The 27,818-nt window shown below is 40.5% G+C and overlaps 2 protein-coding genes across 3 annotated transcripts; one reads left to right on the top strand and one right to left on the bottom strand.

The window, feature by feature from the left end:
- The first annotated feature begins 6,233 nt into the window (after positions 1–6,233).
- LOC139560513 (zinc finger protein 180-like) lies at positions 6,234–14,733 on the top strand. Its single transcript, XM_071377376.1, has 2 exons — positions 6,234–6,869; positions 12,846–14,733. The coding sequence occupies exons 1-2, from the start codon at positions 6,461–6,463 to the stop codon at positions 13,664–13,666; spliced, it is 1,230 nt and encodes a 409-aa protein (XP_071233477.1). The 5' UTR covers positions 6,234–6,460; the 3' UTR covers positions 13,667–14,733.
- LOC139560517 (zinc finger protein 664-like) lies at positions 14,428–26,747 on the bottom strand. 2 transcript variants are annotated; one of them, XM_071377383.1, is made up of 2 exons: positions 26,120–26,747; positions 14,428–15,138 (listed from the first exon to the last, which is right to left on the bottom strand). In XM_071377383.1, the coding sequence occupies exons 1-2, from the start codon at positions 26,526–26,528 to the stop codon at positions 14,957–14,959; spliced, it is 591 nt and encodes a 196-aa protein (XP_071233484.1). In that variant the 5' UTR covers positions 26,529–26,747; the 3' UTR covers positions 14,428–14,956. The 2 variants fall into 2 exon arrangements, with proteins under 2 accessions (XP_071233484.1, XP_071233483.1); XM_071377382.1 differs by lacking the exon at positions 14,428–15,138 and adding an exon at positions 18,243–20,705.
- Positions 26,748–27,818: the final 1,071 nt, after the last annotated feature.

Genomic DNA, 27,818 nt, shown 5'->3' with positions numbered 1-27,818 from the left:
TCATCTATCATGTTGGCATCACCTTTTACAGTGGATTTCTGCTGTTGTGGCCCTTCAACCATCTGTCTGGCTTTAGGAGAGACGGGACTACCATGGATCCTCTGGGGAGTCTCTACAACATCATGAAGCTGACGAGGCTAGAAGAGAAGAAGAGTCTCTAGAAGAGTCTCTCCACATCAGAGCACCTCAAGAAACACCAGGGATGTTCACCTGCCATTGTGCTGATTATTTGGATTAGACACTATTCAACTATTCAATCATGTCTTGTTTTGGAGTCAGATGGATGTCTAAATCCACTGCCCATTTCCACAGGTGTTCTTTATGATATGAAATAAAGTGCTGATTCTTTGAATGAAGTATAGTGTCTTTTTGGGTCAATGAACATTCCCTGTTTGTCTGTTTTATTTGGTTGTTACTCTAAGTTAGTCTGATTTTGCACAATCACTGTCTGGCTGACAGTCTGTGAACTGAGTCAATCTAATACCCACAGAATGAAAGTTGTGGGTATTTAATTCTGCTAAAATTATTTTATTTAACCATGTTAAAGGAGACCAGATTAGACTCATAATGAGGCTGAGCACGTTGAAGGAGACCAGATTAGACTCATAATGAGGCTGACCATGTTGAAGGAGGCCAGATTAGACTCATGATCAGTGGTGGGAAAAGTACCCAATTGTCATATTTGAGTAAAAGTATAGATACCTTAATAGAAAGTTACCCAGTAAAATACTACTTGAGTAAAAGTCTAAAAGTATTTGGTTTTAAATATACTTAAGTATCAAAAGTAAAATTCCATATATTAAGCAAACCAAACGGCACCATTTTCTTGTTTTTTTATTTACGGATAGCCAGGGGCACACTCCAACACTCAGACATCATTTACAAACGAAGCATTTGTGTTTAGTGAGTCCGTCAGATCAGAGGCAGTAGGGACGATCAGGGATGTTCTCTGTTTAGTGAGTCCGCTAGGTCACAGGCAGTAGGGATGACCAGGGATGTTCTCTGTTTAGTGAGTCTGTCAGATCATAAGGCAGTAGGGATGACCAGGGATGTTCTCTGTTTAGTGAGTCTGTCAGATCAGAGGCAGTAGGGACGATCAGGGATGTTCTCTGTTTAGTGAGTCCGCTAGGTCACAGGCAGTAGGGATGACCAGGGATGTTCTCTGTTTAGTGAGTCTGTCAGATCATAAGGCAGTAGGGATGACCAGGGATGTTCTCTGTTTAGTGAGTCTGTCAGATCATAAGGCAGTAGGGATGACCAGGGATGTTCTCTTGAGAAGTGCTGAATTGGACCATTTTCCTGTCCTGCTAAGCATTCAAAATGTAATGAGTACTTTTGGGTGTCATGGAAAATGTATGGATTTAAAAGTACATTATTTTCTTTTAGGAATGTAGTGAAGTAAAAGTAAAAGTTGTCAAAAATAAAAATAGTAAAATAAAGTACAGATACCCCAAAACAACTACTTCAGTAGTACTTGAAAGTACTTTTACTTAAGTACTTTACACCACTTGTACTGTGTTACAGCTGCTCTCTCCTCCTCAATGCCATGTACTAGACCAGGTACTGTGTTACAGCTGCTCTCTCCTCCTCAATGCCATGAACTAGATCCAAAGCCCTCTCCTCCACGGTTTCCCCAACCTAAACTCACTGAGATGAGGTCCAAAGCCCTCTCCTCCACGGTTTCCCCAACCTAAACTCACTGAGATGAGGTCCAAGGAGGTGAAGTCTAATAGAGGTGGTTTGGTTAACCACATGAGTAACCTTGCCTGAAGACATGTTAGGTTCCCAAGCACTTTAAGTTGGTGTCCATGTTTCATGGAAAGAGACAGTAAAGTTAAGCCCAGAGTGTGCCAGGTGGACATTGGGTTGATTCGGAGCCTGCCAATGTGCCAGGTGGACATTGGGTTTGATTCAAACCCTGCCAGTGTACCAGGTGGACATTGGGTTTGATTCAAACCCTGCCAGTGTACCAGGTGGACATTGGGTTTGATTCAAACCCTGCCAGTGTACCAGGTGGACATTGGGTTTGATCCAGACCCTCTCAGTGTACCAGGTGGACATTTGGTTTAATTCAGACCCTGCCAGCGTGCCAGGTGGACATTGGGTTTGATCCAAACCCTGCCAGTGTACCAGGTGGACATTGGGTTTGATTCAAACCCTGCCAGTGTGCCAGGTGGGCATTGGGTTTGATTCAAACCCTGCAAGTGTACCAGGTGGACATTGGGTTTGATTCAGATCCTGCCAGCATGGCCAGAAATGTATTCCAAGGTCAGTAACTTATAAGCACTGAACCACCACAGACCTTTCAGGCATGACTAAAAACACCTAAGTATTAGATTTACTGCCATGGTCTAGTTTGTCACTGCATCAGACACCATTCACAATGCTGGCTGAGGTACGAGTAAAACATTACATATTATTTCCTGATTGTAAAAATTCCCCACTCTTTAAAAAAAAGATCTGAAATGGCAAGGCTTTAGTTCAGTGGGCTACTCCATTGTCGAGGAAAGCAGGGGAAGCTACTCCATTGTTGATGAAAGCAGGGGAAGCTACTCCATTGTCGATGAAAGCAGGGGAAACTACTCCATTGTCGAGGAAAGCAGGGGAAGCTACTCCATTGTCGATGAAAGCAGGGGAAACTACTCCATTGTTGATGAAAGCAGGGGAAGCTACTCCATTGTTGATGAAAGCAGGGGAAGCTACTCCCTTGTTGATGAAAGCAGGGGAAGCTACTCCCTTGTTGATGAAAGCAGGGGAAGCTACTCCATTGTTGATGAAAGCAGGGGAAGCTACTCCATTGTTGATGAAAGCAGGGGAAGCTACTCCCTTGTTGATGAAAGCAGGGGAAGCTACTCCATTGTTGATGAAAGCAGGGGAAGCTACTCCATTGTTGAGGAGAGCAGGGGAAGCTACTCCATTGTTGAGGAAAGCAGGGGAAGCTACTCCATTGTTTATGAAAGCAGGGGAAGTGTTGTGAGTAGGTTAGATTAGATTAGGTTAGATTACTTGTTGGTTATTACTGCATTGTCGGAACTAGAAGCACAAGCATTTCGCTACACTCGCATTAACATCTGCTAACCATGTGTATGTGACAAATACATTTTGATTTGATTTGATTTGAGTAACAGAACTGCCTGATATGTGGGGGAAGGGAAGCTGCTCACTGATTGGCTGTAGTGACAAGGGTCCCTCCAAAAATCTATCACTATTCCCCCAAAATCTACCACTAATAGACCCTATCTTGTATTGACAAACAGAACAAATATTTAGACATTCAAATATGTCATTTTAAATAGCTCAATTCAATCCAGCTGGGCCTTTTTAACACCGCCAGTTGTTCCTGCTGTCGATGTTATGCCTTTGTACAGATCTAGGATCAGTTCTCCTCCACAATGCATATACAGTACCGGTCAATTGTTTGGACACACCTACATATTCAATGTTTTTTCTTTATTTTAACTATTGTCTACATTGTAGAATAATAGTGAAGACAACGCAACTATGAAATAACTCATATGGAATCATGTAGTAACCAAAAAAGTGTTAAATAAATCAAAATATGTATTTGAAATTCTTCAAAGTAGCCACCCTTTGCCTTGATGACAGCTTTGCACACTCTTTGCATTCTCTCAACCAGCTTCACCTGGAATGCTTTTCCAACAGTCTTGAAGGAGTTCCCACATATGCTGAGCACTTGTTGGCTGCATTTCCTTCCGTTTCGATTCATCCCAAACCATCTCATAGGCATAGTTGTGTTGTCTTCACAATTAACTCTAATTAACTTTTCTTCTGCAGCAGAGGTAACTCTGGGTCTTCCTTTCCTGTGGCAATCCTCATGAGAGCCAGTTCATCATAGCGATTGATGGTTTTTGCGACTGCACTTGAAGAATCTTTCAAAGTTCTTGAAAGTTTCCGCATTGACTGACCTTCATGTGTTAAAGTAATGATGGACTGTTATTTCTTTTTGGTTATTTGAGCTGTTCTTGCCATAATATGGACTTGGTCTTTCAGCAAATAGGGCTATCTTCTGTATACCACCCCTACCTTGTCACAACACAACTGATTGGCTCAAATGCATTAAGAAAGAAAGAAATTCCGCAAATTAACATTTAACAAGGCACACCTGTTAATTGAAATGCATTCCAGGTGACTACCTCATGATAGATAGATGATAGGAGATAGAATGATGGTCAAAAGATAAAAGTCAAAATAAAACATAATAAAAAGTACATTTGAATGACACTAAGTGGCAGTGTTTTTACAACTAATGCTGGTTTGCCTGAGGCTGATGCCGTGCAGGTGTTGGTACACATGCATATACACACACTCGCTCAAATAAACACATACAAGAACACACACATACATGTAATAGTGCCAGACATGCACACAAACATATACAGTTGGCATTGCTGTTATGATTTTAGTTGTCCTTGATGTCCTTTGTTTTAAATTTATTATTTTGTTTTATTATTTTTTTGCATTGTTGTTTGCTGTTTTCTTCTGTCTTTTCCTTTTTTCTCTTTAGCTCATTCTCTTGGTTGTTGGTGCATTGGGGGGTTCTTGGGGTGGGGAATGGAATTAATAGTTTTTTCTTCCTGAGGGGGGACTGTGGGAGGGGTCTCGAATGGTTGAGGGACAGCTATTGGGGATCTTGGAGGGTTCGGGTTCACGTTTTTTGGCCTGGTGGTAGACTGGTCAATGTGCTCTTGAGCAGGTGCATTGACCCTGGATGCTTCTGTGTGTCGCTCTGAATGGGAATCTTTTGGGTGACTGGTATGATGTAGTTGTTGAGCGGCTTCACTGCAAGTATATTGTATGTTTAGAATATTCAATAAATAAAATAATAAAAAAACGTTTGCAAGCTTGAGCTAGATATCGACCTACCGTGACCTTCCTGGTCCCGTCTCTCAAGTCAGTGAGTCAACACAGGAAGGAGCAATGGATGGATAGTTCATTTATTTCCAAAGCTGCAATGATGGGACACACACAGTATGGATGAATGATCAGTAGTGACGGGATATAAATAGCACTCCCACAGCAATTCTCCATAAATCTGCGCTATAAAATACTAACAAAAAAACAGTTGAAATGTCTATCAAAGTTATTGTGATCGTATAGTGGATTTAACAATTCCTACTAATTCCTAATTTACTATAATAAAATGAACACATTGTTTCCATGTGTCTCATATTCACTACATCCATTTTAGTATCAAAATATATCAAATTAACCTGAAAATTACTCAATTACTCCCTCTGGTGGTGAAGAAGTATAATACACCTAAACTAACAAAACCGGCTAATAAACTGGCTGGTGTTCATGAGTTTTTAAAACATATACTTTATTAATTTGTCATAAATTACCTGCATTGATGAGACACACAGTGTGGATGAATGATCAGTAGTCGACAGGATAAAAATAGCACTCCTAAAGAATATGCATTTTCCAGTTTGCTACCATCTTGAAAGAGGGAGCTTTAGCATAAAACCCACATGGAAAACTGAGATTCGGCAAATAACATATAAAGAGAGGCTTATTTGACACCAAACCAACAACAGTAGTTACTAAAACATAAATTGCTAATGTATGATTTAAAAGGTGGATTTTATGATGTAATGTCAACTTTATACATTTCTATCCCAGGACCACTCAATTTTCAAATTCTCCAAAAACATGCTGTGGATTACCCAGAATCCCATACCTTTATCACTGAGTGTATTACACTGAATGTAAAGTAAACACACGAGCAGCGCAGCGGTCTAAGATACTGCATCTCAGTGCTAGAGGCGTCACTACAGACCCTAGTTCAAATCCAGGCTGTATCATAACAGGCCGTTATTGGGAGTCCCATAGGGCAGCGCACAATTGGCCCAGCATCGTTTGAGTTAGGGTTTGGCCAGGGTAGGCCGTCATTGTAAATAAGAATTTGTTCTTAACCGACTTCCCTAGTTAAATAAAGGTTAAATATATATACAAAATGATAAGTTAATAAATATGCAATAACGCAAAAACATAACTGTTTATACTTACTGGTAACCACATCGTGACTACAACTAGCTTAGTAAGTCTTTATCCACACTGTAGTGTTACACTGGTGAGAAAAAACGAATGCTTCCTTTAACTTGTCTGAAATTAAATATACATTTTATTCAACTGCGTTACCCACTCCAGTCAGCAGATGGCGGTGTGGGAATTTAAGGCAACGCTGCTAGTGTGACGTATAATCTAGTGGACGGAATGCTTCTTTCAACAGCAGCAAAAGTTAGTCAACCACCTCGGTAGCTTGCTAGACAAAATAGCCGAACCAATAAAGCTCTTTAGGCGCTTTAGTGTATATTAGCCACTGTGTATTAAACACACTTCTGTCGTCCGTTTTAATTTCATATTTACGGTCGTTGTTATTAGTCAGCTAGCGGGCTGGTTAAGTTAGCATTAGCCTAGCTAGCTAACATTCCCGACCATGAGCTCACTAAGCAACTCTCCTCCTGCAAAAGAAGAGGGGGTCTGCTGGACGGAGAAAAAGGGGCTGTGGCTGAACATTGTGGTGAAAGAGGAAGAGGAGGATGTCACAATAGAAAAACAAGTAGAGGTTGAGGCCATTACAGTGAAAGAAGAAGAGAAAGACGTTACAGTTAAAGAAGAGGAAGACTCGTTCAGAGTAAAAGAGGAGGAGGCTGTTACAGTAAAAGAAGAGGAAGAGAAAGAGGATGATGCTGTTTTTGGAGTGAAAGAGGAGGATGGGGAGATGACTGTCACATTGGAAGAAGAGGAGGATGAAGAGGAGGAAACTGAATATCTGGGCTCGGTTTCACAAAGGCATGTTAAAGCGTCCAATGGTTCTAACGATGAACGGGCCCTGATTAACACTAGTAAGTACTGTCTTAAATACAGAGGCATAAACTCTGCAGTTGTGGAACTGATTTGTGGTGTTAAAGGGGAACTATGCAATTGCTACATCCATATTTAGACTTTTTAAATGTGTTTATTTATAGCCATTGATTCTTCAAGAATATAACACGTCTCATGAGCTTAGTTCAACTGTTGTACCCCATCAGAACCCCAAATAAGCTTTTTTTACTCCAATGTTTAGAAACAATGTAAATATAAACCAACACTGTATAGCCTCAACATGGTTAAAACTATAATGTTGATATCATGAATGGTCAGTCCTTGCATCCATAGGTCTGTCTATGAATTTGAGAGTAGTTACATTTCTCCAGCCCCATCCATCATCTTATTACCAAAACAGTGGTGGAATGACAGCTTTGTTATTGTTTGAACTGCAGATTGGTTGGTTGATTGTGTGGCTTTTTTAAAGGGGAAACCTAGGATTTAAACAGCAACAAAATGTCAGCCCTGAGACTTGGGGGCTGGAGAAATGTAACCACTCTCACATTCATAGAGAAAGCTATTGTAGCAACCGTAACCCAAAACCGAGCGACCTCGTCAAGAAGTTCAGACATCATGGCGTAACAGTTATAAGGTGTTGGCTTGACAGTCAGTGGACCCAGGTTTGAGTCCAGCTCAGGGCTTCCCCCTGATTTGACTACACTATCTATAAATACAAGGACTGACCATCCACAAGGTCAAAATGATAGTTTTAAACAAGATTTCAAGGCTATATAGTACTTGTTTACAAACAATGGTGTTTTACGAGCTTATGTTTTGGTTTCTGATGGGGTAATACAGTTGAAACATTTGAGGCATTTATAAGTTATATTCTTCAAGAATCAATGGTTGTATAGTAAATGGGTCTTTCTATAACTGCCAGTGTAGATTTCCTGTGGGGGTCAAATTGTTAGAGCTGTTGATAAGTCATTAGCTGTGTTAGAATACTCACACTAACCGTACTATTTGTGATGTTAATTGAGTATATAGTATGCTTATCGATCATAGTATGATATAGTTAGTATGCCAAAAGTTCCCGGATGTCGTACTAAATTTGGAAAAATATGACGTATACACACAGTACGTTATGACCCATAATGCAATTCTTCAGGAAATGGGCGTGGCTTCACATCGTTTTCAGATTTGAAGAAAATGTCGGAAAATATGCAGCCGAAGTCCAACGAGAGCCGATACAAATTCATTACTTTATCTGATTATGACAAATGTTAACAAAATGCTGAGCAATGTAATAAAGTAATTACTTTTCAAGTAAGTTACCTTACACGATATGTTGGCTGACAATTTGTTAGCATGTTATTACAGCAGTATGTACCGGAATGTTAACTAGCAACCTACCGTTAGTTGGCTACTTATACATCAAACTTGCCAGTATATGAACTATATTCTAACTAACTACCCAACCTTTATTGACTTGATTATTCCCGTCATTCTTAGCTTAGCTAAATGGTATAGTCGTTGTGCTTTCTCAATGGACATTCGGGTGCTTTCATAAATTCACTCTGGCTATCTACTCCGATTTCAGAGCTCTCTCGTCTGAGTGTACCAGATCAAATTTTATTTGTCACATACACATGGTTAGCAGATGTTAATGCGAGCGTAGCGAAATGCTTGTGCTTGTAGTTCCGACCATGCAGTAATATCTAACAAGTAATCTAACAATTTCGCAACAACTACCGTATACACATAAGTGTGAAAGAGTGAATAAGAATATGTACATATATATATATGGATGATCGATGGCCGAACGGCATAGGCAAGATGCAGTAGATGGTAGAGTACAGTATATACATATGATATGAGTAATATAGGGTATGTAAACATTATATAAAGCGGCATTGTTTAAAGTGACTAGTGATACATTTATCACATCCAATTATTAATTATTAAAGTGGCTAGAGATTTGAGTCAGTATGTTGGCATCAGCCACTCAATGTTAGTGATGGCTGTTTAACAGTCTGATGGCCTTGAGACAGAAGCTCTCAGTCCCAGCTTTGATGCACCTGTACTGACCTCGCCTTCTGGATGATAGCGGGGTGAACAGGCAGTGGCTCGGGTGGTTGTTGTCCTTGATGATCTTTTTGGCCTTCCTGTGACATCGGGTGGTGTAGGTGTCCTGGAGGGCAGGTAGTTTGCCCCCAGTGATGCGTTGTGCTGACCTCACTACCCTCTGGAGAGCCTTGCGGTTGTGGGAGGAGCAGTTGGTGTACCAGGCGGTGATACAGCCCGACAGGATGCTCTCGATTGTGCATCTGTAAAAGTTTGAGTGTTTTTGGTGACAAGCCAAGATTCTCCGTGATGTGTACGCCGAGGAACTTAAAACTTTCCACCTTCTCCACTACTGTCCCGTCGATGTGGATAGGGGGGTGCTCCCGCCGCTGTTTCCTGAAGTCCACGATCATCTCCTTTGTTTTGTTGACGTTGAATGTGAGGTTATTTTCCTGACACCACACTCCGAGGGCCCTGACCACCTCCCTGTAGGCCGTCTTGCCGTTGTTGGTAATCAAGCCTACCACTCTAGTGTTGTCTGCAAACTTGATGATTGAGTTGGAGGCGTGCATGGCCACGCAATCATTGGTGAACAGGAAGTACAGGAGAGGGCTGAGCACGCACCCTTGTGGGGCCCCAGTGTTGAGGATCAGCGGGGTGGAGATGTTGTTTCCTACCCTCTGCCTCCACCTGGGGGCGGCCTGTCAGAAAGTCCAGGACCCAGTTGCACAGGGCGGGGTCGAGACCCAGGGTCTCAAGCTTAATGACGAGTTTGGAGGGTACTATGGTGTTAAATGCTGAGCTGTAGTCGATGAACAGCATTCTTACATAGGTATTCCTCTTGTCCAGATGGGTTAGGGCAGTGTGATTGCGTCGTCTGTGGACCTATTGGAGTGGGTCTAGGGTGTCAGGTAGGGTGGAGGTGATATGATTCTTGACTAGTCTCTCAAAGCACTTCATGATGGCGGAAGTGAGTGCTACGGGGCGATCGTCGTTAAGCTCAGTTACCTTAGCTTTCTTGGGAACAGGAACAATGGTGGCCCTCTTGAAGCATGTGGGAACAGCAGACTGGGATAAGGATTGATTGAATATGTCTGTAAACACACCAGCCAGCTGGTCTGCGCATGCTCTTAGGACGTGGCTAGGTATGCCGTCTGGGCTGGCAGCCTTGCGAGGGTTAACACGTTTAAATGTTTTACTCACGTTGGCTGCCCTGAAGGAGAGCCCAGCCCGCAGGTTTTGGTAGCAGGCTGTGTCGGTGGCACTGTATTGTCTTCAAAGCAAGCAAAGAAGTTGTTTAGTTTGTCTGGGAGCAAGACATCGAGGTCCGCGACGGGGCTGGTTTTCTTTTTGTAGTCCGTGATTGACTGTAGACCCTGCCACATACCTCTGGTGTCTGAGCCGTTGAATTGCGACTCTACTTTGTCTCTATACTGATGCTTAGCTTGTTTGATTGCCTTGCGGAGGGAATAGCTACACTGTTTGTATTCGGTCATGTTTCCGGGTCGCCTTGCCCTGATTAAAAGCAGTGGTTTGCGCTTTCAGTTTTGCGCGAATGCTGCCACCAATCCACGGTTTCTGGTTGGGGAATGTTTTAATAGTCGCCGTGGGTACAACATCACAGATGCACCTGCTAATAGTTTTTTTTTCACCTTTATTTAACCAGGTAAGCTAGTTGAGAACAAGTTCTCATTTACAACTGTGACCTGGCCAAGATAAAGCAAAGCAGTTCGACACATACAACAACACAGAGTTACACATGGAATAAACAAACATACAGTCAATAATACAGTAGAAAAGTCTATATACAGTGTGTGCAAATGAGGTAAGGCAATAAATAGGCCATGGTGGCGAAGTAATTACATTATAGCAATTAAACACTGGAATGGTAGATGTGCAGAAGATGAATGTGCAAGTAGAGATACTGGGGTGCATAGGAGCAAAATAAATAAATACAGTATGGGGATGAGGTAGTTGGATGGGCTATTTACAGATGGGCTATGTACAGGTGCAGTGTTCTGTGAGCTGCTCTGACAGCTGGTGCTTAAAACCTGTTTGGGATAGGGGGCAGCATCTTCACTTTTGGATGAAATGCGTGCCCAGAGTAAACTGCCTGCTACTCTGTCCCAGATGCTAATATATGCATATTATTAGTAGTATTGGATAGAAAACACTCTGAAGTTTCTAAAACTGTTTGAATGATGTCTGTGAGTATAACAGAATTCATATGGCAGGCGAAAACCTGAGAAAAATCCAACCAGGAAGTAGGAAATCTGAGGTTTGTAGTTTTTCAAAGTTTGGCCTACCGAATACACAGTGTCTATGGGGTCAAGTTGCACTTCCCAAGGCTTCCACTAGATGTCAACTTTCTTTAGAAACTTGTTTCAGGCTTCTGCTATAAAGGAGGGGGGAATGGGAGCTGAATGAGTCAGGTGTCTGGCAGAGTGTCTCAGGCTCGTGACGCGCGGTCCCGACAGAGTTATCTCTCATTACAGTGCTTTTCTACAGACAATGGAATTCTCCGGTTGGAACATTATTGAAGTTTCATGTTAAAAACATCCTAAAGATTGATTCCATACGTCGTTTGACATGTTTCTACAACCTGTAACGGAACTTTTCGAGTTTTTGTCTGGACGTAGTGCTCGCGCCTCATGAAGATGGATTACTGGGCTGAACACGCTAACAACAAGTGGCTATTTGGACATAAATGATGGACTTTATGGAACTTTATGGAACAAATCAGTCATTTATTGTCGAACTGGGATTCCTGGGAGTGCATTCTGATGAAGATCATCAAAGGTAAGTGAATATTTATAATGTTATTTCTAACTTCTGTTGGCGCTAACATGGCGGATATTTCTTTGGCTGGATTGGGCTCTGAGCGCCGTACTCAGATTATGCATTTTTCGCAAAGTTTTTTTGAAATCTGACAGCGGTTGCATTAAGGAGAAGTCTATCTTTAATTCTGTGAATAACACTTGTATCTTTTATCAATGTTTATTATGAGTATTTCTGGGATTTGATGTGGCTATCTGCAATATCACCGGATGTTTTGGAATCAAAACATTACTGCACGTAACACACCAATGTAAACTGAGATTTTTGGATATAAATATGCACATTATCGAACAAAACATACATGTATTGTGTAACATGATGTCCTATGAGTGTCATCTGATGAAGATCATCAAAGGTTAGTGATTCATTTTATCTATATTTCTGCTTTTCGTGACTCCTATCTTTGGCTGGAAAAATGGCTGTGTTTTTTTGACTTGGCTCTGACCTAACATAATCATATGTTGTGCTTTCGCTGTAAAGCCTTTTTGAAATCGGACACGATGGGTAGATTAACAAGAAGTTTATCTTTCATTTGCTGTATTGGACTTGTTAATGTATGAAAGTTACATATTTCTAAAAAAATGTTGTAGAGCGGAATGTTGTCGAGGCGTTCCGCTAGTGCTAGAAACGTTAAAGCTAGTGAGGGAGATATGAGTCCCCAGCTTCAGTGATTTTTGCAGTTCGTTCCAGTCTTTGGCAGCAGAGAACTGGAAGGAGAAGCGGCCAAAGGAAGAATTGGCTTTGGGGGTGACCATTGAGATATACCTGCTGGAGCGCGTGCTACGGGTAGGTGCTGCTATGGAGACCAGTGAGCTGAGATAAGGTTACCTAGCAGAGACTTGTAGATGACCTGGAGCCAGTCTGGCACACTGCTTAGAGTTTCAACAACATGAATAACTTATTTCTAGCCTACAATCATCGATGCTACTACTAATGTGAAAACAAGACAGAATATGACTATTCTTGCTCATTTTAAGACAATTGTCAAATAATTTTAACATTCATTAGACTTCAATTGTTGTACAACATCATGGCTACGCTGGCTACCCTTTACAGTGGATTTCCGCTGTTGTGGGCCTTTAACCATCTGTCTGACTTTGTTGTTCACACAGGAGAGAGACGGGACTACCGTGGGTCCTCTGGGGAGCCTCAACAACATCATGATGCTGACAAGGCAGAGAAGAGTCTCTCCACATTAGAACACCTCAAGAAACACCCGCAGAGATCCACAGGGAAGAGAACTCACTGCTGCTCTGACTGTGGGAAGAGATTCACCTCAGCAGGCATTATAATTCATCAGAGAATCCACACAGTAGAGAAACCTTTTAGCTGTACTCAATGTGGGAAGAGTTTTATTCATTCAACCAGCCTGATATCACACCAGAGAACACACACAGGAGAGAAATCTTATAGCTGTGATCAATGTCAGAAGAGTTTTGTTACATCTAGAGTCCTGACAGTACACCAGAGAACACACACAGGAGAGAAACCTCATAGCTGTAATCAATGTGGGAAGTTTTTTTTTACATCTAGCCATCTGAAGATACACCAGAGAACACACACAGGAGAGAAATCTTATAGCTGTGATCAATGTGGGAAGAGTTTTGTTCAATCTGGCAATCTGACAGTACACCAGAGAACACACACAGGAGAAAAATCTTATAGTTGTGATCAATGTGGGAAGAGTTTTGTTACATCTAGCGTTCTGACAGTACACCAGAGAACACACACAGGAGAGAAACCTTATAGCTGTAATCAATGTGGGAAGAGTTTTGCTTCATCTAGCGGTCTGACAGTACACCAGAGAACACACACAGGAGAGAAACCTTATAGCTGTGATCAATGTGGGAAGAGTTTTGTTCAATCTGGCAATCTGACAGTACACCAGAGAACACACACAGGAGAGAAATCTTATAGCTGTGACCAGAGATAATCTGATAAAAGATATCTGATCAAATATTAGAAAATACATACATGAAGGAGTTGTCTCATGATATCAATTAATTAATGTCACAATGTAGAATGTTTTAACATTGTAGTGGGAGTATTTTAATAATTTTAATGATAATATTGCAGGAGTTTCCTCTTGAAATCAGACATGTCCGTGGTAAGGACAACTTGGTTGCTAAATGTCTCAAGGGTGGGCAGTCAAAACGTTTTGTGTTTAGCCAGTGAGTTGCCATGGATCACAAACTCCTATTGGAGGTTGAGTTTTGTTTGGGCTTGTTCCAAGGGGACGAGAGTTCTAGAATCTAGTGGGAATAAAAGTTGTTTTCTAGTTTTTAATTGTTGACAGCCTGCAGACACCATGTTTATATTGGTGAAGGTGAAGCTTTGTAGTTGATTATAATGTGAAATGGAAGTTGTTTTCTGTTGGTGGTAAGCATTCTCTTAAGGTGTTACAGTCTTTGGTTTTTCCATTTATGTTTTGAGTTTGGACGGTAGCAGGTATAGCACGTATAGCTCGTTAGCACGTAGGGCGCACTGATTGGTGTCACCTCGTTAGTCAGTATGTGTTACACCTGTGCTGGCTTGTCCATCTCGTTAGTGGGAAGGTGTTTCACCTGAGCTGGTCCAGGTTCTAGTTAAGAGTGTCTGGCCCAGTGCTCCAGTTGTTTTGATAGATGTGGAGTGTCAACACCTTTAGTTGCTCCACGTTTTTGGTTTGCTTCCTGTCTTTAAGTTTGGTGTGGGGTTTTGTTTGCCTCTTCTTGGCCAGATTTAGTGGGTCTAATGGTGGGTGTCTTTCAGGTCCCAGTTGTTGTTACTAGTCAACTTCAAGTGGACACCCCCAAAGTGTCTTTCAGAGCCCCTCCTATATTAATTAAGTGCTCATTAGAATTTTAGTTGGTAACCTTCTGTTTTTTATCCTCTTATGTTTGTGTACAAAATATTTCTGTTTATTTTCATTGTTTTAATGTTTTTTTCCTGTGAAGCCATTGTGTTGAATCCATGTCTGAAATGCGCTGTGTAAATAAAGCTTGATTTCATTTGAACATATTGCAAAACAAATGAACCCAATGACTGACAATCAACAGACTCTTGCAAAACCAATGAACAAATATGTGCAAAAGCAACACGCATCATGGTCCATCTTATTATGAAAAACAGTATAAATTCAGCATATCTTCCACTGTGTCAAAATAGTGCATGGTATGTAAGTTTAGTATCGCTTTTCAACCAACACAGTGCATTTGTTGAAATCAACAAGACGTCAAAGGATTCAACTACTGAAAACTGAAACAAACAAATGGATCAAACACATCAATCCCACTTTTCCAGCCTGCTGAAGCCGTGGTGGAGTGGTAAACACCACCCCCGGCTCTACCAGGGGCTTGAGGTGGTCTCCCACAGCTCTGCTTATGTCATGTTCTGTGGCCTTGCCGTTCCATTTCTTGACTGCCCCTGCAACACAGAAACACATTTAGTAAAATTATATAAAACTCCCAAAGTAATGGATATGGAGCATCTATGGCCTCAGTTACACCTGGCACCTAAATGTGACTTCTCTCATCCGATCACTCCAAGCTGCATTAGGTTCAGATCTACCAGGATGGGCCTTTGACATAGTCTGGACGCAGTCAGGCCACTGAATATGCATAAGCAATGTAAAGAGATGGGGTGAATGAGTGGGGGAAAATACATTTTACACATATTACCTTCATAATAAATAAAATTGTATTGGTGATATACAGGTGTTCAGCAGATGTTATTGCGAATGTAGGCAAATGCTTGTGCTTCTAGTTCCGACTGCAGTCATATCTAACAATTTCACAACAAATACCTAATACACACAAATCTAAGTAAAGGAATTGAATTATGAATATATAAATATATGGATAAACAATGTCAGAGCAGCATAGACTGAGATACAGTTTATACATATGAGATGAGAAATGCAAGATATGTAAACATTATTAAAGGGACAATGATTTCATGATGCCTGTTTAACAGTCTGATGGCCTTGAGATAGAAGCTGTTTTTCATTCTTTTGGTCCCAGCTTTGATGCACCTTTACTGACCTCGCCTTCTGAATGATAGTGGGGTGAACAGGCAGTGGCTCGGGTAATAACAAAGAACAAATATGTGTGCCTGAGGGGAAATTAACTTTCATACAGCCAGAAGGGTTGAGAAATTAAATATCAGTGGACAATTTGCACAAATGTAATGAACATAGATGATGGAACATATTCCCTTTTGCTGACGTGATGAACCGCTAAGGGGACGTAAATATCTACCATCTAAACCATGTGTGACCTCTCACCTCTCTGGCTGTAGAAGTGTTCTTCCTAACCAGTCCCTCAACAGTTCTCTGACTAAGCTCCACCCTCACTGGGTCTTCAGAGGAGAGGAAGGCTGAGGAGGGATGGAAGGATGAATGGATCAGTCAGTCAATAAAGTGTGGAGCTGCTGTCTATGCTGTCTGACAAAATCACTACTTTAGTAATTCATTAAAGTAAATAAGGCTTTATGACTGCTGAATACCAACTATCAATCACTTAGATAATGTATTTTCAAGTAGAGATACATCCTTGGGACGTCCCTAACCCATTAAAGTCGACATTTAAAATGGTTAAGGAAGGGTTTAGGGGTAGGGATGTCCCAAGGATCCCAGATAGCATTGACCATCATGCATTCTTCTGTCTCTTTTACATAGCAGGTGTAAAAGAAACACAGACAACACAAGTAGGCATGCAATGAATTATGGAACATATTTCCTTCTTTTTTTGACCTTTATTTAAATTGGCAAGTCAGTTAAGAAGAAATTCTTATTTACAATGACGGCCTAGGAACAGTACCTTCCTAGACAATGTGCTGGACGGTAATTATTTATGTGGCACATGTAGCCAGTGTAATTTCACACAAAAAATATTTTTTTTTATATGATCCCAATACCCATGTTAACATAGCTTACTGACAGATCAATGAGGTTAGATACCAATACCCATGTAAACATAGCTTACTGACAGATCAATGAGGTAAGATCCCAATACGCATGTAAACATAGCTTACTGACAGATCAATGAGGTTAGATCCCAATACCCATGTAAACATAGCTTACTGACAGATCAATGAGGTAAGATCCCAATACGCATGTAAACATAGCTTACTGACAGATCAATGAGGTTAGATCCCAATACCCATGTAAACATAGTTTACTGACAGATCAATGAGGTTAGATCCCAATACCCATGTAAACATAGCTTACTGACAGATCAATGAGGTAAAATCCCAATACGCATGTAAACATAGCTTACTGACAGATCAATGAGGTAAGATCCCAATACCCATGGAAACATAGCTTACTGACAGATCAATGAGGTTAGATCCCAATAGTGTGTGTAGGTAAGTAAAGAAATAAAACAGTAAAAAGACATTTGAAAATAAAAGTAGCAAGGCTATATACAGACACGGGTTAGTCAGGCTTATTGAGGTAGTATGTACATGTGGGTATGGTTAAAATGACTATGCATATATGATGAACAGAGAGTAGCAGTAGCGTAAAAAGAGGGGTTGGCGGGTGGTGGGACACAATGCAGATAGCCCGGTTAGCCAATGTGCGGGAGCACTGGTTGGTCGGCCAATTGAGGTAGTATGTACATGAATGTATAGTTAAAGTGACTATGCATATAAGATAAACAGAGAGTAGCAGAAGCGTAAAAGAGGGGTTGGGGGGGCACACAATGCAAATAGTCTGGGTAACCATTTGGTTACCTGTTCAGGAGTCTTATGGCTTGGGGGTAAAAACTGTTGAGAAGCCTTTTTGTCCTAGACTTGGCACTCCGGTACTGCTTGCCATGCGGTAGTATAGAGAACAGTCTATGACTGGGGTGGCTGGGGTCTTTGACAATTTTCAGGGCCTTCCTCTGACACCGTCTGGTGTAGAGGTCCTGGATGGCAGGCAGCTTTGCCCCAGTGATATACGGACCGTACGCACTACCCTCTGAAGTGCCTTGCGGTCGGAGGCCGAGCAATTGCCGTACCAGGCAGTGATGCAACCGGGCAGGATGCTCTCGATGTTGCAGCTGTAGAACCTTTTGAGGATCTCAGGACCCATGCTAAATCAGACTGCTAAACAGCAATCACTAACTCAGAGAGGCTGCTGCCTACATAGACTCAAATCACTGGCCACTTGTCAAATGTATCACTAGTCACTTTAAACAATGCCACTTTAATAATGTTAACATATCTTATATTACTCATCTCATATGAATATACTGTGCCTCATACCATCAATTGCACCTTGCCTATGCCGCTCGGCCATCGCTCATCCATATATTTATATGTACATATTCTTATTCCATCCCTTTAGATTTGTGTGTATTAGGTAGTTGTTGGGGAATTGTTACATATTACTGCACTGTCGCAACTAGAAACACAAGCATTTCGCTACACTCACATTAACATCTGCTAACCATGTGTATGTGACCAATAACATTTGATTTGATTATTACATATTTCTGGATATCTTCTAAACGATCCACAATGCAATATTTCTCAACGTCATATGGAGTTTCTTCTCTGTGCTACAGAGTTTGTACCTGGTCTAGTTCATGACATTGAGGAGGAGAGAGCAGCTGTAACACAGTACCTGGTCCAGTTCATGGCATTGGGAAAGGGACAAGGGGGATACTAAGAGGGACCAAGAGTCTGTTGACTGGTCCGTCATGGGTTAATTTGTTTTACAATATGTTCAAATCAAGCTTTATTTATATACCACATTTCAGACATGGATGCAACACAACGGAAAAAACATTTAAAAAACAATGAAAATAAACATAAATATTTAGTACACAACAAACATAAGAGGATAAAAAACACATTAGACTAACAACTGAAAGACTAATGAGCACCCTAAGGAAATGCCATTGATTAAAATATTAATTGGATGCAATATCCAACCCAAAATATAAGCTTGTTTTTTAGGAGGGGCTCTGAAAGACACTATGGGGGTGTCCACTGAAAGTTGACTAGTAACAACAACTGTGACCTAAAAGACACTCACCATGAGACCCACTAAATCTGCCCAAGAAGAGGGAAACAAAGACAAATATATCCTATATTTATGTTGGACAAGTTTGCTCACCACCAACAGAAAACAACTTCCATTTCACATTATAAATCAACTACAATGCTTCACCTTCACCAATATAAACATGGTCTACTGGCTGTCAACAATTAAAAACAAGAAAACACACATTTCTAAATAATAATATACAATAGTATAACTTTTTTCTCATTTTTCTTTCTATAGAATCCTAAAACTCAAGAGCTTCTAGAACTCTCATCTTCCTAAAACTCACTAGCTTCTAGAACTCTCGTGTTCGAAAAACTCACTAGCTTCTAGAACTCTCGTGTTCCAAAAACTCACTAGCTTCTAGAACTCTCGTCCCCTTGGAACGAGCCCAAACAAAACTCATCTCCAAAACGTAAAAACATGCAGTCAAAATAAACTGTGATCCATGGTAACGCACTGGCTAAATGCAAAACACAAAACTTTTTGACTGCGCACCCTTAAGACAATCAGCAACCAAGATGTCCTTACCATGGACAGGTCTGTTTTCAAGAGGAAACTAATGCAATATCTGTAGTAACCCACACGGAATCTGTGAATAATGTGTACGTCACTGGTTAGAGGACAATTTGTAGAAAACAGCTAGCTACATTTGAGGTGTTGCATTTTGATTCAAGTGGGTCAACAACGTGGTAAGTGTAACACAACTCTTTTTTTTGTTAGTCACTTTTTGTTAAATTCAATTCAGAGCATGGATTTTTCCCCTGATGCTAATATCCATGTCATGTTGAAATCAATAGAACAGGGGGCAAATGTTTAGAGTTCTACATTGTGACATCATTAAAATACTCCTTCTACAATGTTAAAACATTCTACATTGTGACATTATTTCATTGATATCATGAAACAACTCCTTCATGCATTTTCTGATGTTTAATCAGAGATCTTTTATCAAAGTATCTCTTGTCACATTGATCACAACTATAAGGGTTCTCTCCTGTGTGTATTCTCTAGTGCGATTTTAAATCACTTAAGCTAACAAAACTATTTTCGCAGTCAGAGCAGTGTTAAGATTTCTCTCCTGTGTGCGTTCTAAGGTGTACTTTCAGGCAGCTTGCCTGAATAAAATTGTGTGTGTCCGCTGGTGTAATATCAATCCATTAGGCTGAGTAAAACTCTTCCCACATTGATTACAGCTATATGGTTTCTCCCCTGTGTGTATTCTCTGGTGCATTTGCAGGGAGCTTGACCGTGTGTATTCTCTGGTGCATTTGCAGGGAGCTTGACCGAGTAAAACTCTTCCCACATTGAGTACAGCTACATGGTTTCTCTCCTGAGTGTGTTCTCTCGTGTACCTTCAGAGAGCTAGATGTAGTAAAACTCTTCCCACACAGAGTACAGCTAAATGGCTTCTCTCCTGTGTGTGTTCTCTGGTGTACAGTCAGAGAGCTAGATGTAACATAACTCTTATCACATTTATCACAGCTATAAGATTTCTCTCCTGTGTGTGTTCTCTGGTGTAACGTCAGATAGCTAGATGTAACATAACTTTTCCCACATTGATCACAGCTATAAGGTTTCTCTGTTGTGTGTGTTTTCTGATGTTTAGTCAGATTGGAAGATGTAGTAAAACTCTTCCCACATTGAGTACAGCTATAAGATTTTTCTCCTGTGTGAATTACCAGGTGTGTTTTCAATGAATATGATCTAGAGAAACTCATTCCACAATGAAAGCAGTGGTACGGCTTTTCTCCTGTGTGGATTCTCCGGTGTATTTCAAGTTCTGATTTAGATTTGCAGTTCTTCTCACAGTCAGAGCAGCAGTAAGGATTATTCAATGTGGGTCTCTGCTGGTGTTTCTTGAGGTGTTCTGATCTGGAGAGACTCTTCTCTGCCTCTTCAGCATCATGATGTTGTTGAGACTCCCCAGAGGACCCACGATAGTCACATCTCTCTCCTGTGTGAACGACAAAGTCAGACAGATGGTTAAAGTCCCACAACAGCAGAAATCCACTGTTTATTTGAGGTAAAAGGTGATGTCCAGAGCGTACCCATGAAGTTGTACAAAAATCGATGTCTGTTTTATTATTTTGACAATTGTCTTAATACAGTCAAGTGAGCAACAATAGTCATATTTTGTCTTGTTTTCACATTAGTAGTAACATCAATAACTACTGGAAGATCCTAACAGTAACACACATCTACTGTAGGACCCATAACTTCACCTAACAATAACATAGACCTAATAACATAGACTCTAAAGGAGTCTCACACTTGAATCAAAAGAATTTGCAAAAAACAATTTGACAGAGGAGAGGGGGTACAAAAATCAAGAAATGATCTCTTTCAAGGACAGTCTCGCAAAAACCAAGCATTCTTGCATTCTTACTAAACTCTGATTTACCACCCAAAATACTCCTGCACAACGTCTATTTGCACCTCTCCCGGATGGGAACTACAAATGTAAAGGCTACGCTCAATGCAATGGCACTTGTAAATGTAGATCCTTCAAACACCCCCAAACAGGGAAACAGATCCCAATCAAAGGTGTTATCACGTGCACCTTTGATTGGATCTTTAATTTAAAGACCCTTGCTCCCGTCAGTCTCAACGTAGACATTATTGTAATATTGCTATTCATTGTAAATGTTTGTAGGTCTATGTAGCCAAATTGTATCTACGACCGTATGCTATCCATTTATGTTTTTACACGTTCTATTTATATCTGTAAATTAACCAATGATATCAGGCCACACTCAGACTTGATTACAGACACCTGTGTGTGTCCTTTGACACAATATAAACCAGTTACCCTCAGTGTTTGTCATTATACCCTGATGAAGACAGCTTGTCTGTGAAAACGTTGGTATCAGGTTATTAAATTATTGCATCTGAGCTCCTAGAGTGTGAGGTTCTCCTTTTCAGGCTTTTCTCCTTTTCTGACAACTTGGATGGAAAATTACTGAGGATAATAGCGGACGACATTGCCACTCCTATTTGCCATATCTTCAATATAAGCCTACTAGAAAGTGAGAAAACCCTACCTTGTCAAAACACAACTGATTGGCTCAAACGCATTAAGGGCAGAAATTCCACAAATTGACTTTTAGTTATACATTTTTCTGTGACAAACAAGTGAATTAGTTATTGATTTATGCCGCTTTTAGATGGCATTTTATAGATTTTGTATTTCTAGAAAATCAAAACTGAAATTGTTATTCAATCAAAGGTTGTAAAAGTATGCTAGACATTTATAGAATAAATCATACCTAGTTTGATGTTTGTGACAATCAATTAATTAGTTATTGACTTTTATCATTTTAAATGGCTGTTGGCCAATGTCTGTTCAATGTCTGAATGTGTGAATATAAATCCAACTTTACCTCGGTCTTAACTTTCATTGTCTAGGTCTCATTTTTAGCCATCTTACTCATTGCTATAGGACATTGTTTTTGATTAGGAAACTATGAGAACCACACAAAGTCCAGGGTGATCACGCTCTACCACTAAGGGTGAGTTTAGTTGGCGCAATGTAAGACAGTCTCGTGTTCCAATTGTATGTTTTAGTAGCATGAATCGTTCCTGTTCACACCGAGGTGAAGAGCGGAATAAATGAAGGAATAAATCCTAGCCTAACGCTCATAACCTGTGGAAGACGGGGCTTCCAGCCAGGCGCGGATTTCATTGGCCTTTTCAGGTGTGATTTTAGATCCTTCAACCGAACTCGCGACTCCCCATAGTATGTTGTACCAAAATTGACTGACCCTTAAAGGAACTACACTGCCATAAATACAAGGAAAGTCAAGTAGTGTTTTAGGATTAAAAAAAAATCACAAATCCATCAAGGCACCAACTTTGAGAAGGGTTTAAAACAAAGGTTTCAAACAATTTATAAATGTTATTGAATGTAGGTATGTTTCGCCTTTAATGTATTGGCATTGAAAATAAATTGCAGAATATTATACAATAGCTGTGTTTGAATACCCATACTAACATACTGTAACTACATACTTAATGAGTACATACTACATACTATTAGTTAATTGTAGTATACTGTAACTACATACGTAATGAGTATATACTACATACTATTAGTTAATTGTAGTACACTGTAACTACATACTTAATGAGTATATACTACATACTATTAGTTAATTGTAGTACACTGTAACTACATACTTAATGACAGTGGCGTGCCGTGGGCCTGGGGCCTAGGCCTTCAGTGAGGTACTACACAGTCCCACCCGAATTAATCCACCTCTTATTATCATCAATTATGCCATGGCTCTAGACACTATACATTTAGACAGAAACGCAGTATAACCAGGCGTTGCGTCACCTTGAAATTGACAAATTGAAATTTTTGGGTAAACAGTGTTTAACAGACAACTCAAGTTTGCAAAGCCAGTGTGGCTCCAAACACCAAATCGATCACTTGCAAATAATAGGCATTCCCAGCAGTACAGTTTGCAGTGCTTCTCGGAGCCTTTGAGCCATTGACAGCGCTCGTAGTTGAAACTTTGAAAGTGGCGAGCGAACGAACCCCTTTCCCGCCTGTGACAGGCTTTGTGGCGTCGGGCGACCTCTCCTTACAATGTCTAACTTTTCTTGAAAAGTTCGTCTTGAGAATGGCGTTATAATTATATCCTCGACGAAATCGATATCTTCTCCTCCTTCCGCCATTGTGGGTTCAAAAAACAGCTTAGTAGAGTTTCCTAGATCTGCATAGACCTGCCCATAGGACCTGCCTCTCAATATTGGTAATCCAATCAAAAGACGTGGACGCCCTAGGCCTGCTAGCTGGCTCCTGTGTAACACTGGAGCCAGCCAGCAGGCGTACAATAGCCAACTCTAAAGCTGATTGGTTGACACAAAATTTTAATTTCCATTCCCTTTAAGCTACAAGCGCCCGCACTGTTGATTCTGAAGGCCTGAGAGCAGATTTTAGACCCCTGGCAACACATGATGGCTGAATATGATTGGATAAAAGATCTAACATAAAGACCAGCCCTCCAAATCTCAACCTGGGGCTGGAAGCAGTGCAACCAAGAGGAAAGCTATGAAATGAAGAGTATAACTCTTACTCTGGGGAATAATTTAATACATATTTGTGGGAAAATATATTTAAAAAAAAATTATATTCTGATGATGTTTAGGCCAGCAGAGAAGGCCTTGCAGGCCCTGACGGCCCACCACTGCTTAATGAGTATATACTACATACTATTAGTTAATTGTAGTACACTGTAACTACATACTTAATGAGTATATACTACATACTATTAGTTAATTGTAGTATACTGTAACCGAACCGTATCCTTTCAGTTGAGCGCTCTTCTCTATTCTACCGGAAGTTCATGCTGTTGCTATGCAACCTCTTGCTAGCTAGTTAGTATAACACATTACTAGTTAGACATTTTCAGGTTGTGTTTTCTTAAATTCAATCTTGAATACCAGAGTGCTTCATAAATTTAGACCGTTGTCAGAGTGTCCGTTTGTAAATTCAGACCGTTTCGGAGCCACTGGCCGCTCCGGCCAAGGAGTTGGGTTGATTTGACCGTTCTGACCTCAGCTTGCTAGCTACTTCCAAAAACAAATGAGACTCTGACCATTTTACTAGACCTAGCAGAGCTGGTTAGGGAGTTTTCATGTTATCCAGAGTGACTGTTACTGTGCTGCTGGTAAACATTTAAATTACGCTTTTTTTGCCTACGTTTACAGACAACCTGGACATATTCAACGGGTGTTGAGCGATAGTAAATTCATTATTCTGCTCTCTGGTACTCAGACGAGAGTGCTCTGAAATCGGAGTAGAGAGCCAGAGCAGATTTATGCAAGCACCCAAATGTCCATTGAAAACGCACAACGACTATACCATTTAGTTAAGAATGACGGGAATAATCAAGTCCATAAACGTTGGGTAGTTAGTTAGAATATAGCTCATATACTGACAAGTTTGATGTATAAGTAGCCAACTAACGTCAGGTAGCTAGTTAACATTCCGGTACATACTGCTGTAATAATATGCTAACAAATTGTCGGCCAATATATCGTGTAAGGTAACTTATTTGAAAAGTCATTATTTTATTACATTGCTCAACATTTTCTTAACATTTGTCATAATCTGTTAAAGCAATGAATTTGTATCGGCTCTCTTTGGACTTCGGCTGCATATTTTCCGACATTTTCTTCAAATCTGAAAACGATGTGAGCTACGCCCATTTCCTGAAGAATTGCATTATGGGCCCTAAAGTACTGCGTGTATACGTCATATTTTGCCAAATTTAGTACGACATCCGGGATCTTTTGGCATACTAACTATATCATACTATGACCAATAAGCAGACTATATACTCAATTAACATCACAAATAGTACAGTTAGTATGAGTATTCTAACACAACTAATGACTTATCAACAGCTGTAACAATTTGACCCCAACAGGAAATCTACACTGGCAGTTATAGAAAGACCCATTTACTATATAACCATTGATTCTTGAAGAATATAACTTATAAACGCCTCAAATGTTTCAACTGTATTACCCCACCAGAAACCAAAACATAAGCTTGTATAATGCCACTGTTTGTAAACAAGCACTGTATAGCCTTGAAATCTTGTTTAAAACTATAATTTTGACCTTATGGATGGCCAGTCCTTGTATTTATAGTGTAGGCAATTCAGGGGGTAGCCCTGAGCTGGACTCGGACCTGGGTCCAGCGACTGTCAAGCCAACACCTTATAACTGTTACACCAAGATGTCTGAACTTCTTGACGAGGTCGCTAGGTTTTGGGTTACGGTTGCTACAATAGCTTTCTCTATGAATTTGAGAGTGTTTACATTTCTCCAGCTCCCATCCCTCAGCTGTTTACCAAACCAAGTCTCAGGGCTGACAATTTTTTGAATTTAAATCCTAGGTTACCCCTATAAAATAGCCGCACATCTATCAACCAATCTGCAGTTTATACAATAACAAAGCTGTCATTCCACCACTGTTTTGGTTATAAGATGATGGATGGGGCTGGAGAAATGTAACTACTCTCAAATTCATAGACAGACCTACAGATGCAAGGACTGACCATCCATGATATCAACATTATAGTTTTAACCATGTTTTGAGTGTTTGAGTGTTTGTATATCATTTAAAATGTTTCTAAACATTGGAGTAAAAAAAGCTTATTTGGGGTTCTGATGGGGTACAACAGTTGAACTAAGCTCATGAGGCATGTGTTATATTCTTCAAGAATCAATGGCTATGAATAAATAACTTAAAAAGTCTAAATAAGAATGAAGCTATTACATATCTCCGCTTTAACACCACACATCAGTTCAACAACTGCAGAGTTTGTGCCTCTGTTTTTAAGACTTACTTACTAGTGTTAATCAGGGCCCGTTCATCCTTATAACCATTGGATGCCTTAACATGCCTTTGGGAAACCGAGCCCAGATATCCAGTTTCCTCCTCTTCATCCTCTTCTTCCAACGTGACAGTCATCTCCCCCTCCTCCTCTTTCACTCCAAAAACAGCATCATCCTCTTTCTCTTCCTCCTCTTCTTTTACTGCAACATCCTCCTCCTCTTTCACTCTGAACGTGTCTTCCTGTTCTTTAACTGTAACGTCTTTCTCTTCTTCTTTCACTGTAACAGCCTCACCATCTACTTGTTTTTGTATTGTGACATCCTCCTCTTCCTCCTCTTTCACGACAACGTTTAGCCAAATACCCTCTTTCTCCGTCCAGCAGACCTCCTTTTCTGTAACAGGAGAGTAGCTTAGTGAGCTCATGGTCAGAGATGTTAGCTAGCTAGGCTAATGCTAACTTAACCAGCCCACTAACTGACTAATAATAACAACAACACCGTAAATATGAAATTAAAACGGATAAATAACTAGACAACAGAAGAGCGTTTAAAACACAGTGGTTAATAAACACTAAAGCGTTTAAAGAGCTTTATTGGTTCGGCTATTTTGGCTAGCAAGCTACAGAGGTGGCTGTCTAACTGTTTCTGCTGTTGAAAGAAGCGTTCCGTCCACTAGATTATACGTGACACCAACAGCATTGCCTTAAAGTCGCAGATCGCCATCTGCTGACTGGAGTGGGTAACGCAGTTGAGTAAAATGTATATTTAAATTATTTGACTAAAAGTTAAAAGGTAGGGAGCATGAGATTTTACTCACCAGTGTAACAACACAGTGTGGTTAAGTCTTAGTAACTGAGTTGTAGCCACGATATGGTTTCCTATAAGTACAAACAGTTATGTTTTTGCTTTATTACATATTTCTTAAGTTATTTCTGTATATCTTCTAAACTACCCACAATGCACTATTTCTCAACGTCATATGGAGGATCTACTCTGTGCTACCGAGTCTGTATGCTAGCTCGGTATCTAGCTCAAGCTAGAAAACGTTAGCCACACCTCATGCTTTTTATGCACTTTGTGGTTGTGTTATCTAGAGGGAACCGTTAGCACGGTAGGCTCTGGTGACTTCTTGCCGTTACGTTCCCCAGTTTCTGTGTTGTAGTTTGTGTATTTGTGAGAGTGTGTTTCAGGATGGCTTCCTGAAATTTTCCCCAAGCAGCTGATTGGTCGGCCACATCGATGATTGGAGAGCTGACCCCGCCCTCTCGTCAGAGGATACAGCTGTATCCAATTAGAGACTCCTTTTCCAGCTTTAAAAGACAGTGTTCCTTTGTAAGAGAGGGAGCTGAGGGTTATGTCCTGTGTTGGGGTTTTTCCCCAGATAGAGCTGAGGGTTTTTAAATCACATGTTGGTTGTTGCTGAGATAGAGCTCATGGTTATGTTCTGTGTTAGTTTGTTGCTCTGTCAGATAGAGCTTATTTGATGTTCTGTGTTGTTTCTCTATTTTTTTAATTATTGAACTTGTTTGTAATATTCTTCATTTGTTCCCAGGGGAGAAGGGGAAGTCACCTAGGGAGTGCTTAGGCAAGAGGCCTGTGGGCATACATAACCCGTAGTATTTGTCTATGCACGCTAGGTAAGACCTGGACGGACCACCCCCTGTATTTTGTTTAGTGCACCAGGTGGTGCTAAATTAGGTAAGTAGTGGGTAGG

The sequence above is a fragment of the Salvelinus alpinus genome, chromosome 30 (assembly GCF_045679555.1).
Source record: "Salvelinus alpinus chromosome 30, SLU_Salpinus.1, whole genome shotgun sequence".
In the NCBI taxonomy this organism is placed as follows: Eukaryota; Metazoa; Chordata; class Actinopteri; order Salmoniformes; family Salmonidae; genus Salvelinus; species Salvelinus alpinus.
The sequence above is the reverse complement of the archived record's forward strand: the minus strand, read 5'-3'. Positions and strand labels throughout refer to the sequence as shown.

Excerpts from the sequence above, each read along its gene's own strand:
- LOC139560513 (XM_071377376.1), top strand. The coding sequence starts at position 6,461 with ATGAGCTCACTAAGCAACTCTCCTCCTGCAAAAGAAGAGGGGGTCTGC. Across the intron at positions 6,870-12,845 it reads ACGGGCCCTGATTAACACTA|GAGAGAGACGGGACTACCGT; the intron begins GTAAGTACTGTC and ends TTGTTCACACAG.
- LOC139560517 (XM_071377382.1), bottom strand. The coding sequence starts at position 26,528 with ATGAGCTCACTAAGCTACTCTCCTGTTACAGAAAAGGAGGTCTGCTGG. Across the intron at positions 20,706-26,119 it reads ACGGGCCCTGATTAACACTA|GAGAGAGATGTGACTATCGT; the intron begins GTAAGTAAGTCT and ends TCGTTCACACAG.